This window comes from Hypanus sabinus, chromosome 7 (assembly GCF_030144855.1).
Source record: "Hypanus sabinus isolate sHypSab1 chromosome 7, sHypSab1.hap1, whole genome shotgun sequence".
Classification (NCBI taxonomy): Eukaryota; Metazoa; Chordata; class Chondrichthyes; order Myliobatiformes; family Dasyatidae; genus Hypanus; species Hypanus sabinus.
Genome location: NC_082712.1, coordinates 75,311,856 through 75,332,366, shown reverse-complemented (window position 1 = coordinate 75,332,366; position 20,511 = coordinate 75,311,856). Strand labels below are relative to the sequence as shown.

Sequence of the window (20,511 nt, the reverse complement as noted above, 5' to 3'; positions counted from 1 at the left end):
TTAGAAGGAAGGACGGGGATGGAAAGATAACAGAACCATGGATGTCCAGAGAAGTGATGAATTTAGTCAAGAAGAAAAAGGAAAACTATATAAAGCTTCAGAAATCAGAATCCAGCAAAGCACGAGGAGTATAAAGAGCCAAGGGAAGAGCTAAAGAAGGGAATTAGGAAAGCCAGGAGGGGCCATGAAAAGTCCTTGGCAAGGAGGATTAAGGTGAATCCTAGGGCATTCTATACATACCTCAGGAGTAAGAGAATAACTAGGGAGAGGGAAGGACCACCCAAGGATAATGGGAGAGCATCTACTTGGATGCAGAGAACATGAGAAATGTACTTAATGAGTACTTTGCTTCAGTATTTACCAACCAAGGAAAAGGTTATGGAGGATCAGAAGATCAGTGCTGAGTGTATAAATAAATTATGGCATTTAAGGATTAAGGAGGAGGAAGTGTTGGGCCTACTGATGAGTATTAAGGTGGATAAATCCCAAGGATCTGATGGGATTTACCCCAGGTTATTGAAGGAGGCAAGAGACCAGACTGCTTGGCTCTTGACCGGTATCTTTGTGTCCTTTCTAGCCACAGGCAAGGTCCCAGAGGACTACAAGTGGCTAATGTTGTACCTCTGTTTAAGAAGGGAACAAGTAACAGTCCTGGCAAGTATAGACTGGTGAGTCTCACCTCAGCTGTGGGGAAAGTGCCGGAGAAAATTATTAGGGATAGGATATATGAGCATTTAGAAACCCATAGCCGAATTAGGGAGAGCCAGCATGGTTCTGTGCCTGACAGGTCGTGCCTTACCATCTTGATTGAGATTTTTGACAAGGTGGCGAGAGAGATTGATGAGGGTAGGGTAGTGGATGTTGCCAACATGGATTTTATTAAGGCATTTGACCAGTTCTCATGGGAGGCTAATCCAGAAGATTAAGATGCATGGGATGCTCGCTGAATTGACTGATGAATTCAGAACTGGCTTGCGCATTGAAGACAGAGGGTGGTGGTTGAAGGGACTTATTCGAGCTGGAGGTCTGTAATTAGTGAAGTTCCACAGAGATCTGTGCTGGGACTCTGCTGTTTGCGATGTATATAAATGACCTGGATGAAAATGAAAATGTTATAAAGACCTAACTTGTTCAACCTTTCCTTGTAGCTTAGGTGCTGAAACCCAGGTAACATTCTAGTAAATCTTCTCTGTACTCTCTCTATTTTGTTGATATCTTTCCTACAATTCGGTGAGCAGAACTGTACACAATACTCCAAATTTGGCCTTACCAATGCCTTGTACAATTTTAACATTACATCCCAACTCCTAAACTCAATGCTCTGAATTATAAAGGCCAGCATACCAAAAGCTTTCTTCATCACCCTATCCACATGAGATTCCACCTTCAGGGAACTATGCAGCTACAGTACAAAAGGCCAGCTACAGTACAAAAATTCTGACCAGTTCAGCCACAGCTTGTTAACACCTACTTAGTGCCCACTACAATTTGAAAAAAATATTTACGCTTCTCACATTTTATGCAAGAATCAATTTAATTCTTCAATGTCAAGGACAGAATCTGCAGCAAATAGAACCCGCTAGAGAATTCAGCGGGTCATTCATTCTCTGTGGATGCAAAGAGATGGCCAATGTTTCAGGCTGAGACCCTGCATCAGGACAAAGAAGGTAGTGGAAGGTGGGGACAATGATGTGTTGCATCTTGATGTGATGGAGGCTCCTGGGGTTGTAGGTGAGAACAAGAGGAACTCTATCCCTGTTACTGCGTTGGGAATAGAGGGAGAGTGCAGATGTTGGGGAAATGGAGGAGATGCAGGTGAGGGCAGCATCAATGGTGGAGGAAGGAATTGTGTTCTTTGAAGAAGGAGGATACCTCTTATGTCCTGGAAAGGAAAGTATCCTCCAAGGGACAGATGCAGTGGAGACAAAGGAAGTGAGAAAAGGGAATAGCACTTTTACAGGGGACAGGCTGGGAAGAGATATAGCCAAGATAACCATGGGAATCAGTAGGTTTATAAAAGATGTCCAGAGATTGAGGCAGAGAGATCGAGAAAAAAGGGAGAAATGTCAGAAATGGACCAAGTGAATTTAAGGGCAGACTGGAAGCTGGAGGCAAAGTTGATGAAATTGATAGCTCAGCATGGGTGCAGGAAGCAGCACCAATGCAGTCATCAATAAGGCACAGAAAGAGTTGGGAAGTATTACCAGGGAAGGCTTGGAACAAAGATTGTTCTACAGAGCCAATGAAAAGGCAGGTATAGCCGGGGCCCATGTGATGCCAATGGCTACCCCTTGAGTTTGGAGAAAGTGGAAAGAGCCAAAGGAGAAATTGTTGAGGGTAAAGACCAGTTCTGCCAGACAGAGGAGAGTGGCGATGGAGGGGAACGGGTTGGGTCATTTGTTCAGAAAGAAGTGGCCTTCTTGATGGGGAGTATAACTGTATAGGGGCTGGATATTCATGAGGAAAACGAGGTGGACAGGGCCAGGGAATTGAAAGTTGTTGAGGAGATTGAAAGCATGTGAACTATCATGGATGCATGTGGGAAGGGACTGAACCAAGGAGACAGAATGGAGTCAAGGTACATGGACACAAGTTCAGTGGGGCAGGAGCAAGCCAATGGACAGTCAGGTTTGTAGATCTTGTAGGAGGTAATCCTGCTCTATGGCTCTTTTCACAGAGACTGGGAATCCTTTTTCTTTCCTCTCTGTACATTACCATTGACTCTGCTTCGCCCACCCTTTCAGGCAGAAGGTTCTAGATAACCATGCAGCAAAATAATCATTGCAATGAAGAACAGTCTAAGTTGTGTTAAACCCCTGGAATTGTTCCTGTATTCACAATTCCTGACACAGAGGTGATGGCTGAGCCCAGCGAGGCTGTCCTCCTGCAAGACTGATCATAGAACAGTTGAAGTGAAGAACAGAGAAGCCTGGGTAAATACGTGATGGTGAGACTGTGCTGGCACAGGGCATGAGGAGCCTTGAATGGAGCATTTTGGAATGACTGGTCTGCTTGTGAGATACTTTCATGCCATCACTCAATACATCTGGTGTAAGTAGGCTGCTGCAGACTCACCGTGGGCCACCCAACCATGTTTGCACTGGTCACAGGTCCGCAGATTGATCTTCCCTGGCTGAAAGCATTCACATGTGCAATTTACCAGTGTGCAGCGGATGGCCTATAGGAGGAAAGGAGAAAGGACACGGTCAGTTCAGTCACTTTCTATAATGCTCTTTCTATCTGAGATTGCCCTTTTTCTTAAATTCTACTGTTCCCGCAGATTCATTGCTTCTAGTGGGACTAATACAGTTATAGAGCAACCCTAAGTACATTTTCTAAAGGTTAAACCACTTCCTGTCCAAACTTGCCGACAGATCATCTTGCTTCCGTCCCTCAGTCTGTTCACTTGATAGTAAGGAACAACGGCACTTTCAGCAAATGAACTTATAAATCTTAGTTCTAATCAAGAATAATTAATTCTGGCACAAGGCCAAACAAAATATTTTTTTATTAATAAAGGGGCAAAAGGGGCAGGCCACTCAAAGCCTTGAAACACCTGGCCAGTCACTGTGTACCTGATCTCCATAGGCCCACTCAGTAATCTTTGATTAGTCAGCAACTGAACATGTATAGCACCTTAGGGACGTAGAATCTTCTGAGTGAAGAACTCCTCCAGAGCTCTTTACATCGTCCTATGTCCAGTAGATTAGCTTCCCACCTGGCTTTTATCATCATCAATCCTAGATAAATGCATCAGGCCCCTCATCTACACCATTTATGAAAATTGTAAATAGCTGAGACCCCAGCACTGATCCCTGAGGCACGGGTTATAGTCAGCCAGCCTGAAAATGATCCACATATTCTTATTCTGTTCATTAGTGCTACAGCTCACATAGATTAACACTGGAATCAGTTCACTTCCTGATCAGTTGTCTGGTCCCATGTGAGCAAACTTTACAAGATACTACAAGGAAAGGAGAGAAACAGAGGTCTTGGAGATCTCATTTCCCCCGTTTCTGATCATATTCAAAATACAGTAACTCGCACAGTGGCAAATATGTCAATTATATTTCAGCACTGTACAACAATAACTCTCAAAGCACCTTATAGGTTAGATTCTGGTTAAAATCTGGCAGGCAGAGCACATCTGTAGCCAGTCTTGAGTTATTACAGTCCATCAAACCAGTGCTCTAGGCGGTCACTGTGAACAGCGCAGAGCTGAAATTTCTTGTAGACTTTCTATTCTCCCACTTGTACAGTGCACCCTAATCTGTCAAAAATTATTTTGGTTATCAACTGATAAGAAATCTGAACCACAATCAGACTGCAGTTGTCTCGGGCAGTGACAATACCCAGATCACTACAGGGCTCTGTACAATGTAAAGCAGAGAGTTGTTCAGATTCCAGAAATTAAACAGGAATGTTAAATGCCATTCCCCAATTTAATATTCCTTAAAAATCAACTGAAAATAGGAAGCTTATGATAAATTTGTTAAAAGTGAAGGTTCAAAATTCTTCCAGTTTAAAGGAAGAGTCTGTTATTCAAATTAAGATCCACTTTCAACATTTCAGAAAATAATTGATAAATTTTTATCTGCAATTTGAGAAGGATAAGGGCAGATCAGAGGTGTCAGTGTTGCAGCTGAACAAAGGAGACTATGGTGCCATGAGGGAGGAGATGGCCAAAGTTAAATGGACGGATATCCTAGCAGAAAAGACAGTGGAACAGCAATGGCAGGTATTCTTGGGAATAATGCACAAGGTGCAAAATCAGTTCATCCCCCGGAGAAGGAAGGATTCAAAGGGGGGAAAGGGTCCACAGTGGTTGACAAAGGAAGTCAGAGATTGCATAGCATTAAAAAAAAGGAAGTATGACAGAGCTAAGGTGAGTGGAAGGACAGATGATTGGGAAATTTTTAAGGAACAACAGAACTTAACTAAAAAGGCAATATGGGGAGAAAAAATTAGGTACAAACGCAAGCTAGCCAGGAATATAAAGGAGGATAGCAAAAGCTTTTTTAGGTATGTGAAGAGAAAGAAGATAGTTAAGAACAATGTTGGGCCCTTGAAGAATGAATTGGGTGAAATTGTTATGGGAAAAGAGAAATGGCAGAAGAATTTCTTAAGTACTTTAGATCTGTCTTCACTAGAGAAGACACAAGCAATCTCCCAGATGTATGGATGAGCCAAGGACATAGGATAACAGAGGAAATGAAACAGATTGACATTAGGAAGGAAACGGTGATGAGTAGACTGATGGGACTGAAGGCTAACAAATCCCCAGGTCCAGATGGTCTGCATCCTAGGGTACTAAAGGAGGTGGCTCTGGAAATTGTGGATGCATTGGTAATCATTTTCCAATGTTCCTTAGATTCAGGATCCGTTCCTGAGGATTGGAAAATGGCTAATGTTATCCCACTTTTTAAGAAAGGAGGGAGGGAGAAAACAGAGAACTATTGTCCTGTCAGCCTAACATCAGTAGTGGGGAAGATGCTAGAGGCCATTATTAAAGATGAAATAGTGGCATATCTAGATAGCAGCGATAGGATTGGGCCGAGCCAGCATGGATTTACCAAGGGCAAATCATGCTTGACTAATCTATTGGAGTTTTTCGAGGATGTAACCAGGAAGTTAGACAAGGGAGATCCAGTGGATGTAGTGTACCTTGATTTTCAGAAGGCATTTGATAAGGTCCCACATAGGAGATTGGTAAGTAAAATCAGAGTTCATGGCACTGGGGGGAAGATATTGACATAGATAGAAAATTGGTTGGCAGATAGAAAGCAAAGGGTAGCGGTGAATGGGTGTTTCTCGGAATGGCAGGTGGTGACTAGTGGGGTGCCACAGGGCTCAGTATTGGGACCACAGCTGTTTACGATTTACATCAACGATTTAGATGAAGGCATTGAGAATAACATCAGCAAATTTGCTGATGATACTAAGCTGGGTGGCAGTGTGACATGTGATGAGGATGTTAGGAGAATTCAGGGTGACTTGGATAGGCTGGGTGAGTGGGCAGATACTTGGCAGATGACGTTTAATGTGAATAAGTGTGAGGTTATCCACTTTGGGAGTAAGAACAGGCAGGCAGATTATTATCTGAACGGTGTAGAGTGGGTAAGGGAGAAATACAAAGAGATCTAGGAGTCCTTGTTCATCAGTCACTGAAGGCGGATGAGCAAGTGCAGCAGGCAGTGAAGAAGGCTAATGGAATGTTGGCCTTTAGTACAAAGGGAATTGAGTACAAAAGCAAGGAAATCTTTTTGCATTTGTCCAGGGCCCTGGTGAGACCACACCTGGAGTATTGTGTACAGTTTTGGTCTCCAGGGTCAAGGAAGGACATCCTGGCTGTAGAGGAAGTGCAGCGTAGATTCGTAAGGTTAATTCCTGGGATATCCGGACTGTCTTACGCAGAGAGGTTAGAGAGACTGGGCTTGTACATGCTGGAATTAAGGAGATTGAGAGGGAATCTGATTGCAACATATAAGATTATTAAGGGATTGGACAAGATCCAGGCAGGAAATATGTTCCAGATGCTGGGAGAGTCCAGTACCAGAGGGAATGGTTTAAGAATAAGGGGTAGGTCATTTAGGACAGAGTTAAGGAAAAACTTCTTCTCCCAGAGAGTTGTGGGGGTGTGGAATGCATTGCCTCAGAAGGCAGTGGAGGTCAATTCTCTGGATGCTTTCAAGAAGGAGCTGGATAGGTATCTTATGGATAGGGGAATCAAGGGATATGGGGACAAGGCAGGAACCGGGTATTGATAGTAGATGATCAGCCATGATCTCAGAATGGCGGTGCAGGCTCGAAGGGCCGAATGGTCTACTTCTGCACCTATTGTCTACTGACTTCGTTTCTCAGTGAAACAGTTTGCACTGATAAATAACAGAACCAATGCACCTACTTACCTAAGCGTGCAAACTTTATAAGATACTGTGGAGACAGAAGAGAAACACAGAAAGCTAGTCTACAGAACTTTTACAATCTTGAGGCATCCTGAAATATTTAGAGATACAGCACGGAACAGGCCCTTCCAGCCCAATGAGCTGTAATTGTGTCATGCTAACTGCTATGCTACTGTGGTGCCCAGAAGCAATTGTATTCCAAAACACTTTGTACCAAAGAAATCACTTTTAAAGTATAATCACATTAATATCAGAACCCCAGTGATTTGTGCACAGCAATTTCCTCAAAACACCTACAGAATAATGAAAGCAATTTTAATGATATTGATTGAAGGAAAAGAATTGGCCAGGAAATTGAAGAGGACTCTCCGAGGTGGTGTTTGGGACTTTTTAAATCAACCTAAGAGCAGATGGAGCCTCAGTTGATGAAATGGGGTGAGCTATCAATTACTAGTTCCTTGCTGTTTAAAATAACCATGCCTACGTTTGCTGGCTGTAGTAGATCATTCTGTAGGGAAGTCAGCCATTTCAGTGGAAAGTTCAAGCAAGACTTATGCCCACATTTACTAACACAACATAAAAAGACCAGTTGGACCAACCATTCTATGGCATCATTTATGCTCCACAGATTTTTCTTGATCCAAATCTATTCATGTAACCCTTTATTTCCTTCTCCATCAAGTCCTTGATCAGGAGTCCTTGTTCTCTCGAGACTTGAATGATGTTGCATGGTTGTGAGTTCCACATTCTCTTGGAGGTAAACAACAGAAGATATCACATCTGTTGCTGCATTTCATCACTGAATTCTACTTTGACAGTTAACTCCCACACCGCAGCTGCTACAACATCAGTGTCCTATTTGATTTTGGAACTTCCTGACCTGTGGCTTAGGAACGAAAAAGTAGAATTATAGAAGAAACAAACAACTTGCTAAATGAAGTCTGTGAGTCGAGCATCATCTGTGGCGGAAAGGAGCTGTTTGTGGTATGTTGCATCGACAGGTTCCTGGGTCTCCAAGAGTAGGGGAAATTCATTGTAACCTGGTTCACTATCAACAAAGCCCCCTAATTTAGTATCATCAGCAAACTTGCTAATTGTACCATGTACATTCAAATCAAAAACTACGAAGTATTTACATAATTAATGAATAATGGAGGTGTCAACACTGACCCCTGGCGAACCCCACATCACTGGCTTCCAATCAGAGAATCAATCTTTGACAATTTTTCTCAGTGTCCTATAAACAAGCTAATTCTAAATTCGCCTCTTTAGCTCCTCCTGAATTCCACGCAACCTAACCTTCCAGCTCAGCCTGTTACATGGGAGCTTGTCAAAGACCTTACTAAACTCCATACTGACAACATCCATGACCTTACCTTAATCCATCCCCTTAGATGCCTCTTGAATAAACTCCAAAAGATATTTCTCTGGGACCATTACTCTTGAGGTTCTGCATTTTAATTTCTAATCTACCTTCCTATGTGGAATTTGCATGTTCTCGCTGTGACTACATGGAGTACTCCAGATACACTAATTTCCATCTTATCCCAAAGATGTATTGTTTGGTAATTAGTTATAGAAAATTGCCCTCAATGTAGTTGACATCTGAAGAATCAAGGGATTAGCTTAGATGGGTGCATGATGGTTGCCATGGACGCAGTAGGCCGAAGTACCTATTTCAGTGCTGTTCAGCTCAATTTCTCTTCACCAGAGAGAAAAAAGAAAGCTGAATGTTAGAGAATGTTCAATTTGCTCTGTTCTGGTATTTCAGATTTCATTATTTTGTACACCTCCACTACATCACCTCTCGTTGTTCACCATATTTTCCCACTCCTTCTTAGCCAGCACCACCACTAATTATGTCATTCAATTCCTCTTGGACTCTATGAATTAGAGACCTTCCTTTCCCTCTGCCCCTTTCATCGCACACTGTGCTAAAAGCTCATCCACCTGGCACAATCCTTCTACTTCTCTCCCAACTAATCACCTAAACATGGCCAACATTTTCTGTTTTTTTATTTCAGATTTGCAGCATCTGCTTTTTTTTTAAGAAAGGCCCTTCTCTTTTTATAATTTTTATTTTTTTTACATTATTTATATCACTTTCAGTTGCTGACAGTCTCTTACTGGGTTCGGCAAGTGGCAAAGCTCCACCCCCAGCATTCCCTCCTGTCACAGCTTTGCCAGGAGAAGCTCTGCCCAGTGACATTTAAACTAAATCTCCTGTGAGACCTCAACACAATCCAACTGAATCGCTTCTCATGTTCTTACAGACTTGGTTATGTCATGCTCTACATTAATATAGTTGATAAATAGCCAAAGGCCCACTATTCATCCACAGGACACCCCACTGGTTATAGCCAGCCAGCTTGAACAAAAATACTGTGCGTTATGAGCCGGATTGCACGGCCCGATAGGGCGATGGGATGCCCATTCAATAACAACTTTCAAAAGGGTGTTTCATATCATCTGAAAAGAGGAAAGGTCTGAGTATTCTGGAGAATGAGCTCCCTTTCCAAGATCAAGCTCAGGTAGGATTGGTCAAATGATCCCTTTCAATGTTGTATCATTCTGTGACTTTGGAAGAAAAAAAGCCACTTATTTCAACCCAGTAACTATGCACATCTGTTCCAAATCAGAAGGAATGTTGAGAGCACAAACAGAGAGAAACCATTTCCCTCAGGCAAAGGATACAGGTTTATGTTGAAGTTTGGAGAAGATAGAATTTTTACAAAACATTTTTTCAACTACCTGTTGTGCCTTAGAAGATGCTTGCTTGAAAAGATAGTAAAATTGGGTTCAATAATAACTTTCAATGTGAAATCCCATAACTCTTGCTTGGGGAAATCTGCAGAGTTATGAAAAAGGAGCAGTTTGGGGTGAGAACTCTCTCACATTAGCCTGGAAGAGATCTCCCTGCCATGTGTATGTTGTAAAATTCACAGTATACATGCACAATGCAAATAATGTGTTTGAAATGCATGAATGCAGATACAATTCAGTGTATACACACTGTATCATTATGTAGAAAATGAGGTTCTAATAACATACATGTATAAGGGATCACTGTGTATCACTGTACATAGTGTCTATGTATAGAATATAATGCATGTACAGTATATATTTAGATAATGTGTGAAAATACATTGCATCCATAGGCAGACAATTAGTGTATATACACTGTAAAGGACAGGTATAATATGTGTATGCATACATCACTCTCCTACTATCAATATTACCAAGGAAAGCATTGTTAATCTAAAAGTTACAGAGAGCAGATTTTGCCAATTCTCAACCAATCCACAATGAGCAGGTTAAATGCAGAAAGGAATATTTACAATATTTATTAATAAGATGTCAAAGTTAAGACATGCATTTCTAATATGTGTATGTCTTTGATTCAGTCATTAAATCCTTCATAACTATGGACATTAAAAATACTTCCTTAATTTTTTACATCCATGTGCCCTGATAACTTTAAGATGATGTACTCAAAGCACAAAGCTTACAGCCTTTCACTTAGCAGAAAAGCTTCATTTGGAAGCCCCTCATTCAGAAGTAATCAGTTAAACACTTTAAAATCAAATGTTTTCAACAAAATGAAACCAAAATGTTATCTAATCTGTTCTATGGGCTAGATTTTGCTCAGAAGTTTAATATCCCTACCCTCCCTTGCTCAACCCGCTGCAAGTTCCTCAGCCCTATTTCCTTGCCCCAAACACCCTTTCCCTTCCTTCTCCACTATACATCTTCTCTCCTACCTTCCAAAACCTAATATGTGACATCCAATCCGTTTTCCTCAGGACTCCTCCTCCTAACCTACAAGAGAAGTAGGAAACTGTTCAATAGCTTCACTTCTTCAGAACCAAATTCTCCCCAAACTCAATTGTCAAGCTGTAGAACACAAATAGCAGATGCACTTGCTGAGCTCCAAGTCAGCTTCAAGTCATTGATGAAGCACATCATAGGAGAAATCTTATACACACATAACATACACATATCACAAGGCAAAGTAGCTTTATGAACCTGTTCCCACAGTACAACACCACACTCTCTCAGCACAGGTCGCAATGAGACCCTGGAAAATGTGAATCTTTTCCCATATCTCCAGTCACTTCTCAACAAAGGAAGACATTGACGATGCAACTGATCATTGACTGTATTGAAGTAGTTGTCTTCAGCTATCCAAGGGAAATATGATGTCCCATTCATCCCAAACTTCATTGAATAAGCAGCAGAGTTCTTTAGCCTCCTGTACACTCCTGAGATATGGACTACCTGCAGCAAGTACATCAAAGCAATGGACAGGCGCAACCAATGCTGACTGTATACATCTCCCCAAATCAACTGGTGTTTCAGATTTCATTACTCTGTACATTTCCAATACATTAGCTCTCATTGTGCACCATATTTTCCCACTCCTTCTTAGCCAGCACCACCACTTCTTATGTCATTCAATTTCTCTTGGACTCTATCAATTAGTGACCTTCCTTTCCCTCTACCCCTTTCATCTCTCACTGTGCTAAAAGCTCACCCACCTGGAACAATCCTTTTGCTTCTCTCCCAACTAATCCTGCTTAACATAGCCAGCATTTTCTGTTTTTCATTTCAGATTTGCAGCATCTGTTTTATTTTTTAAGAGGCCCTGTTATTCTTTTAATTTTTTTTACATTATTTATATCAGTTTCAGTTGTAGATAGATAAATTCATCAATGAGTTTGGCAAGAGGCAAAGCTCTGCCCCGGCAATGTGAACCAAAGTCAGCAGCTCCTCGCAAGAGAGGGAGGGAAGACTACGTAGAGCATGATAAGGGTGCACAGTGTGACACAATGGGAGATAATGTGGGAGAGTGGAGGTGGAGCAGTAGAAAAGATTACCAGAGAGAGGGGTAAGAAGTTTGAAGTTGGGTTGCAAGGGTTGATGGAGGGAGCTGAGGGGGGATGCTTTACAAGAAGATAAAAGAGGGAGAAGAGAGAGAAGAGAAAGAGAGAGGGTTTGTGGAGAGAGAGGAAGAGAATAATCAGATTAAGAATGTGCAGTGAGAGGGAAGCACTAGTAGAAGGAAGGGGTGGAAGGTAAAATGGAACAAAGGAAGGGAAAGTGCAAGTGAACAGAGGAAGAGCAAGCAGAAGAGAGAAATGGTAGCAGTTTCTGTGAAATGCAAAGGGTCAAGTTTGTTAGCATGTTCTTTAATTCGCATAGTGAAATAATAACTTTATGATCTCAATGCATTGATTTTTGATTAAAGTTGAAACAGTTATTGAGAGAATACATCAGTTCTTTCAAATGGAAAGGTAGCATGTATCTTGTGTCAACTGATAGGATGATGTTCCCTAGATCGGTTTGTAAAATTGGCCAACTGCAACATTAAAATCTGTTTGCAACCGGCATTGGAATTGACATGAAAAAGAGAATCAAAAACAATTCCAAACATCAAGAGGCCATAAGACCATGTGACAAGGGAGCAGAATTAGACTATTCAGCCCATCGAGCCTGTTCCGCCATTTCTTCATGGCAAACTTACTATCCTCTCAACCGTTTTCACCTGTCTTTTTCCTGTAATCTTTGTGGCCCTTACTAATCAAGAACCTATCAACCTCCACTTTAAATATACTCAATGACTTGGCCTCCATAGCTGCCATTGCAATGAATTCCACAGATTCGCCACCATCTAGCTAAAGAAATTCCGCCTCATCTCTATTCCAAATGGACATCCCTCTATTCTGAGGGTGTGCCTTCTGGTTCTGAACTTACCCACTATAGGAAACATCTCCAAATTTTGATAGGTTTCATTCAAATTTCACCTACCACCCATCCCCAATACTTCAAATCTCCAGTGAGTACAGGCTCAGAGCCATCAATTGCTCCTCATATGTTTCAATCTTGGAATCATTCTCATGAATCTCTTCTGGAGCCTCTCCAAAGCCAGAACATCTTTTCTTAGATAACAGGCCCAAATCTGCTCACAATAGCCTAAGTGTGGTCTGACCATTGCCTTATAAAGCATCAACATTCCATCCTGGCTCTTATATTCCTATTCTCTCAAAATGAATGCTAACACTCCATTTGCCTTCCTTACCACTGACTCAACCTGCAAGTTAACCTTTAGGGAACCTTGCACAAGGACCCCCAAGTCCCTTTGCACTCCTGAGTTCTGAATTTTCCTTCCCTTTAGCAAACAGTCTACATCTTTATTCCTTCTACCAAAGTGCATGACTATACACTTCCCAACAGTGCATTCCATCTGCTAATTCTTTGCCCATTCTGCCAAACTCTCCATGTCCTTCCACAGACTTCCTGCTCCCTCAACACTACCTGCCCCTCCACTTATCTTCAAATCGTCTTTAATCTGGGCCACAAAGCCATTAATTTCATCATCAAAATTATTGACATATAAAGTGAAAGGAAGCAGTCCCAATACCGACCCTTGCAGAACATTATTAGTCACCTGCAGCCAACCAGAAAAGGCATCCCCCCCCCCATTCCTAATCTTTGCCTCCTGCCTTTCATCCAGTCTTCTGTCCATGTGAGTATGCCCTAAACAGAACTTCAGGGAATACAGACCTTAATAGCCATTTACTGCATCTGAAAGTATTCATTTCCTTAATAGATGGTCTCTGACTACAGTGACTATCAGATACATTTTTGCAACTTGACTTCTAGTTTTTATTTGCTTCTGAAAATTTTTTGCATCCTAGTAATTCAAAACTACTTTCCAATATCCTGTTTCCGGCCCTCTTCACAGTGGGCAAAATTGGATGAAACCTACAAGAACATTATTGGAAGTACAAAGAACAACAGAATATCTGAAATAAAGTCACAGTTTCTTCCTCACAAAGACACATGCAGAAAACCAGTGCAGATGTTGGGTTCCCATTTGCATTTACAACAAACTATTTCTCTATTTTTCAACATGACTATAAATTGACCACTCATTCAGTAATAGATTGGTAGAGCTGTGCAGCCCTTCAGCAGGTTGAGTGATTAACTGGCAGTTCGAGTCGGTGGTGAGGAAGGCAAATGCCATGTTAGCATTCATTTCAAGAGGTCTTGAATACAAGAGAAAGGATGTGATGCTCAGGCTTTTTAAGGAACTGGTGAGACCTCACCTTGAGTACTGTGAACAGTTCTGGGCCCCTCATCTTAGAAAAGATGTGCTGGATTTAGAGAGGGTCCAGAGGAGGTTCACAGGGATGATTCCAGGAATGAAAGGGTTATCATACAAGAAACATTTGATGGCTCTGGGTCTGTACTCACTGGAAATCAGGATGGGGGGGGGCAGGATCTCATTGAAATCTTTTGAATATTGAAAGGCCTAGACAGAGTAGATGTGGAAAGCATATTTCCCATGGTAGAAGAATCTAGGACAAGAGGGCACAGACTCAGGATAGAGGGGTGTTGTTTCAAAACAGAGATGCGGAGAAATTTCTTTAGCCAAAGGGTAGAGAATTTTTGGAATTTGTTGCCACTTGCAGTTGCGGAAGCCAGGTTGTTGGGTGCATTTAAGGCAGAGCAGAGATTGATAGGTTCTTGATTGGACATGGCATCAAAGGTTATAGGGGGAAGGCCAGGAACTGGGGTTGAGAAGGATATAGGAAAAAAAAGGATCAGCCATGATTAAATGGTGGAGCAGACTCGATGGGCTAGCTGGCCTAATTCTGTTCCTAGTCTTATGGTCTAATGGTCTTCAACCAGCTATATCCATGCCAAGCCATTGCCCATCTGTCATAATCCCATTTGCCTGCAATAGGATCACATCCTTCTATTCCTTGCTTATTTAAATATCTGTCTAAACTACTGAAACGGTAACTATATCTGTTTGCACTGCCTCTTCAGGAAGTATATTTCAGACATCAGCCATTCTTTGCCTTAAAATGCACCCCTCCCCCAGATCCCCTTTTAAAATTCCTCCCTGTTGCATAACTATGTATGTCAAATGCATTTGGCTTCCAAGAATGCATCTGGCTTCCAAGAATGCATCATATTGAACCTGTTAAGATTTAAACCTATTGCCTTTCATTTTTGATACTTGTCTAAGGGAAAACGTATGTTGATAATATACACATCTATGCTTCTTATATTGTTTAATACTTCTTTTGTGTAAGCCCTCAGCCTCCCACACTCCAAGCCTATCATCCAAGTGCTCCAATCCAGGCAACACTTTGGTGAATTTCCTTTATACTCTCTCCAGTACAATCACATCCCCCTCCCCCCAATAGAGAGGCAACCACAAATGCAGACAATATTCCATACACAGTGGAGTCCTGTTAATTAGTCCATCAGTTATTTGGGGCAGCTGCTTATTTGGGACAACACTTAAAGAACAAAAACTAATTGAGAAAATAGTTGGGATTTCCTTCATTTATTTGGGACACTACACTGCTTGATCGGGGCAGGGGATTGTGGCTGAACAGTTTCTAACTAGATTCAACCACATGAACATGTATGGTTATTACCGTGCTTAGAGCAAACAGTTTTTAAGCAGCGTCGGTAGTGTGTGTTTGTGTTCAAAAAGCAGTGATTTTTGTCTCTGATAGTTGGCAAGAAATAAGCAGAGAGACAAGTTAGAATTGTTTTACTCACTGCGGTGTCAAGCATACAGGCTTGGAGATGACAGCGGCGGCTGAGAGTGAATATGAAAGAATTTCACTACTTCAAGTTGCATTTGAAGGTATCAACAATCATCTTGAATGTTACAATGAAAATGAAGATTTGGAGGAAGCAATTGTCAAAAGCAGTGATGGTTGTCCATTGTATTCAAGGATAACAGTGAAATCTGTACGGGAGAGTTTTTAAAGGGGAAAAGCCATTGCACTGCAACAGTTCCACTCCCTCGGCCTCTAAAGTACGGGTCCAGTAGTACGAGTAGTCATCACAAAATGGGGTCTTCCTTGGCTGCAGTGGATAACTATGACTCCTTCTATGCCTTATCGCGCCCTTTGCTTTCAACAAACTGGTGCAGAAATGCCTTCTTGGCCCTCTGGATTTCAATGTTGATCTCATCCACCCAGTACAGTGGAGCTGACTTCACATGCTAAGACAGGCATGTCCCTATTTTACAGGGGAATGAGGCCCGGCGGCTACCGTCATCTGGTTCAGCCAGCCTGTTAAAGCAGTGCAACGGGTGTGGCTGCTGTCGCATGCAGCTACTGGGAGTTGCCCCAGCAAGCCCCTTCACTACCCCTCCCTGTACACCCCATATTAATGTTCTAATTTGTTCTGTATTTTATTTAAATACATAATTTGTTACTCAGTTGGTCTTTTGTATACCTTTTAACTATTTCCATGAAACTTTGGCTATTTGGGGCAGCCACTTAATGGGACCAAAATGTACTGGTCCCAATGTGTCCCAATTAATCAACTGTATTCTGTTAATATTACATGACTTTACATGTAAAGTAAAGATGCAACAAAACTTCACAGCTCTATTGACTGTTTTGCCACTTCCAGGGAAATCTGGCCTCTCTTACATAATAGGGCACAATGATTCAAGAACAGCTTCTTCTCACCCGTCATCAGATTTCTGAATGGTCACAAACCCATGAACACTAACTCATTTTTCCTTTTCTTCACACTATTTATTTTATAATAAATAGTAATTTTATGCCTTTGCTGCACCAAACAACAAATTTCATGTAATTTTAGAGAGTGATAATGAAAACTGATTCTGATTTTGACACTGACACACACACACCCGCCCCCCCCCCAGACTGACACAAACACATCCACATTAAATCACTGAGTCATACACACAGACTCACACAATCACTGACACAAATTTAGACACAATCACATGCAATGACTTTCATAGACATGCACACAAACATGGCAGCAGATGGCACACAGTAACACAGCCCCACACACACACACATTCAGTCTCACATACATACAAAGACAATTATGAATTACCAAAACAGCTCTTACTTTTGAATCACCATTTTTCCCAGTGGTTTACAAGTAGCCCAGACACCCTACTTACAAGTATTTCATGCCTTTCAGAGCAATCTCTGGTTATGAATTAGAAATTTATTTTTTGGTAAACTTCAAAACAAGAGTATGGAGTGAAGTGTAGACCTAGCAGGTCCTCACTGTAATGAGTATTCAGGAGAGTTTCAAGCAAACAAGCACAACAGAGCTGCTGCGTGTGCTATAATGTTAAACATGCACTCACTTGTCCCAATCAGCTCTGGGAGTTTAACACAGAATTAATACAAATAAAAACATTACGGAGTGCAAGGCAAATTATAGCTTCGTGTTGATCTATAAAATTTTTAATGATTATCACTTTACCCTGCTTTACAAACAGAAAGGTATAAATACTTCACAAATCTGCAACTCACTATTAATTACAAGAGTCTTACGTTTTGTAATGAAAGTCAGACAAAGTAACAAAGCTGACTTTTGATGTGGGCTTCAAGCACAAAATTACCAAAAGATTTCCACAGTTTGGTGGTGTGGCCAGGATGTAATGCATTTCAGTGGTCCATGTGTTGCAGCACTCTCCTGCACTCAGACAAAAATGGTCAGTAGCCAAGAGGGCATGGAAACTCCAGCTGAAAAGAACATCCATACATTGACCCAGAAATTGTCAGATTTAAATTAACATCTAGCAATTACAATCCCAGATGGCAAATAGCTCATCAAAATCTACAGCATTTTAAATCAAAAATTAAAAGTATAATGTCACCTAATTTCCAATGCAAAGGCCTAACAAGCTCTTAACCACTTTTTCCTACAACAGTTGATTTGACCTACAACTTCTATTTTAAATTTGCCTTCAAAAAAAAATTCCAAAATGATGCACCAAAATGTTACTGAGTGGAGTACCACAGTCCCACTTGAGGAGATAGAAAAGTTGATGACAAAATAACTGGTCAACTTTGAAGGAGTATCTTCAAGGGCATGAGGCGAAGAGGTTCAGGGAACAAAACTCCACCTATGGGTAGAACCCTTGCAGCACTTGACAGATATCTAAATGAGCACTTGAGTCACCAAGTGATAGTAGGTTTTTGACAAAGTGCTGGTAAATGGGATTAGTGTAGCTACATACTTCATGGACATAGTAGCCAAAGGGCCTGTTTCTGTGTTGTATGACTCTAGATTAGACTCACTGTGTTTTGTGACAAGATGGAAAGGACATTTGACCTCTCACCTGTGCAGATGCGGAAGGATTGAATAAATATCAAAGAATTATGCAGATGTTGTGCCAACTCTTTAAACAAATAATCTAGTAACCGTGCTCTTTCTACATGTCCTGTGAATTTCTTTATTCTCAGTAGTTATCCAGATCTTTTTGAAGCTCCTGTTCCATCTGCGTCCATCACCCTTTCCCTCAGCATGATTCAGTGCGTTGTGGTCCACTGCAAGAAAATTCTCTTTCTCTCCGTCTCTTTCGTCTCTCACCTTTGATCTGTGTTCTGGCACCAGAAATGGATTTCCCCATTTATTTTCTCTACTGAACCCCTTCCTGATTCTGAACCACTAATAACTCTGCCAGTTCCAAAGGTAGTCATAGCCGAAGGGTGGTAGTGGGGACGAGCTGCCACTGGTAAACAAATGCTCTTCATGGCGAGCGTCTCAAACAGCCTCTGACAACCAAGTCCAACTCCTGGCCTTCACGTGTGGCATAGTTCTTATGCCCGACGGAGCAGAGCTGTTCTCACTGACAGGAGAAGGGGCAAAGGCGGACCACTGGCACCTTAAAACCAGTTGCTTCGGGCAAATGGGGCTCGTTAACCACAGATGGTAGCTCATCTAGGAGAGGGAAAACTCTGATTTCAAACCTCTGCTGCCTTGCGGCTATACCCGCTCACGAGAAAGGCTTTGGGAGTAAACCCCGAGGATATATCCGGAGTCGGAGTCGCGAAGGCGGCTGACTGCTGTACCCGGCACCGGCACGGCAACTCCTGCGACGCTGCTGGCACCAAACTGTACCGACTTCCGTGTTCCTTTGGACCTGTCATCAGCATGGAGGGGGGTTCCCACTGCGTGGACAACAGACGGATCTCCATATCAACTCTGCCCTGGCTCATGCCCTGGTGAGGCCACTCCAGCTTTGTTTTATAGTGTCGGACGAACATGGGAAGCAGCAATTACCGGTTGTAAGTCATAATGCTTGATTGGCGTAGAGCATGGCGCCAGGGTGTGCTTCTGACAGTGGGAGAGACCATCGTGTTTCACTGGACAGCTGCTACCCACCTCAAGCTGGGCAGCCCCCAGCCAATAAGGTGCTGTCCTGCCACAGTTAGTCTTCCTCATTCGGTGCATGGGGACAATGGATTATTCCACGAAGAGCTGACTGTAACTAATGCACCAGACAAGAAAGAAAACAAATCGAATAAGACAACACTCCTCAAGTTGGGATGTTGGAATGTCCGCACAATGACTGGACTTGACCAAAACCTCAAGGATATCGAAGACACACGAAAAACAGCGGTCATTAACAATGAGCTACTAAGCCTCAAGGTAGGTATAACTACCCTACAAGAGACACATTTGGCGGATTCAGGTACACTGAAGGAAAGGTACTACACATTTTTCTGGCAGGGAAAGAACCAAGACAAGCCCCGCGAGCATGGTGTGGGTTTTGCCGTTAGGAACTCTTTGTTGCAAATGGTGGAGCCACCAGAAAATGGATCAGAACGACTTATGACTCTCTGCCTATGCACCAGTCATGGCCCAGTATCTCTCGTCAGTGTGTATGCCTCTAACTTGAACTCCACCACTGAGGCAAAAGACATGTTCTAGGACAAATTAGAAGCTGTTGTCAGGAATATTCCCAGTGATGAGCACCTCGTGCTCCTTGGTGACTTCAACACCAGAGTGGGAGCTGATAACGATTCCTGGCCATCTTGTCTTGGCCACTTTGGAATTGGCAAAATAAATGACAATGGACAACGTCTCCTGGATTTCTGCTCCTATCACGGCCTGTGTGTAACTAACTCCTACTTTCAGACAAAGTCGCAGTACAAGGTCTCATGGTGACATCCACTGTCTAAACACTGACACCAACTAGACATGATCATCAACTCTGTACTAATCACCTGCTCATACCACAGTGCAGACTGATATGGAACATGCTTCAGTATGCTGCAAGATCAAACTACGTCTGAAGAAAATCCACCACTCCAAACAAACCCGAAAACCTCGCATCAACACAACGGAGATGAACCAGTCAGAAAAGGTTGTCCACTTTGCCAAGTCAGTACAGGGTGCTATGACTACCTCCTCATAAGGAGATACTGTAACAGAACAATGGTCATACCTTCGCGACACCATCCGCGAATCAGCACTCTCTATCTTTGGAAGAGAGATGACAAAGAGCAGTGACTGGTTTGAGGCAAAGTCCAACATCGTGACTCCTGTCGTCTAAGCCAAGCATGCAGCTCTTGCAGAGTACAAGCGCTCACCATCTGACCAAACACTCCAGGGTCTTCGAGCTGCTAGTAGCAAAGTGCAACAGACTGCAAGGCAGTGCGCAAATGAGTACTGGCTCCCGCTCAGTGAGGACATTCAGACAGCAGCTGTGATAGGCAACATCAGATCAATGTATGATGGTATCAAGAAGGCCCTTGGCCCATCGCAGAGCAAGACAGCATCCCTGAAG

The 20,511-nt window shown here is 42.3% G+C and overlaps 1 protein-coding gene across 1 annotated transcript in view; it reads right to left on the bottom strand.

Moving 5' to 3' along the window:
• Positions 1-20,258, bottom strand: part of bnc2 (basonuclin zinc finger protein 2) — a 283,605-nt gene extending 263,347 nt beyond the window's left edge. The window contains exons 1-3 of the mRNA XM_059976307.1: positions 20,170-20,258; positions 10,667-10,724; positions 3,076-3,178 (exon numbers count right to left, since the gene is read on the bottom strand). Of these exons, the coding sequence (XP_059832290.1) occupies positions 3,076-3,178; positions 10,667-10,724; positions 20,170-20,258 (250 nt within the window). The remainder of the gene's footprint in view (positions 1-3,075; positions 3,179-10,666; positions 10,725-20,169) is intronic.
• Between the last annotated feature and the right edge of the window lie 253 nt (positions 20,259-20,511).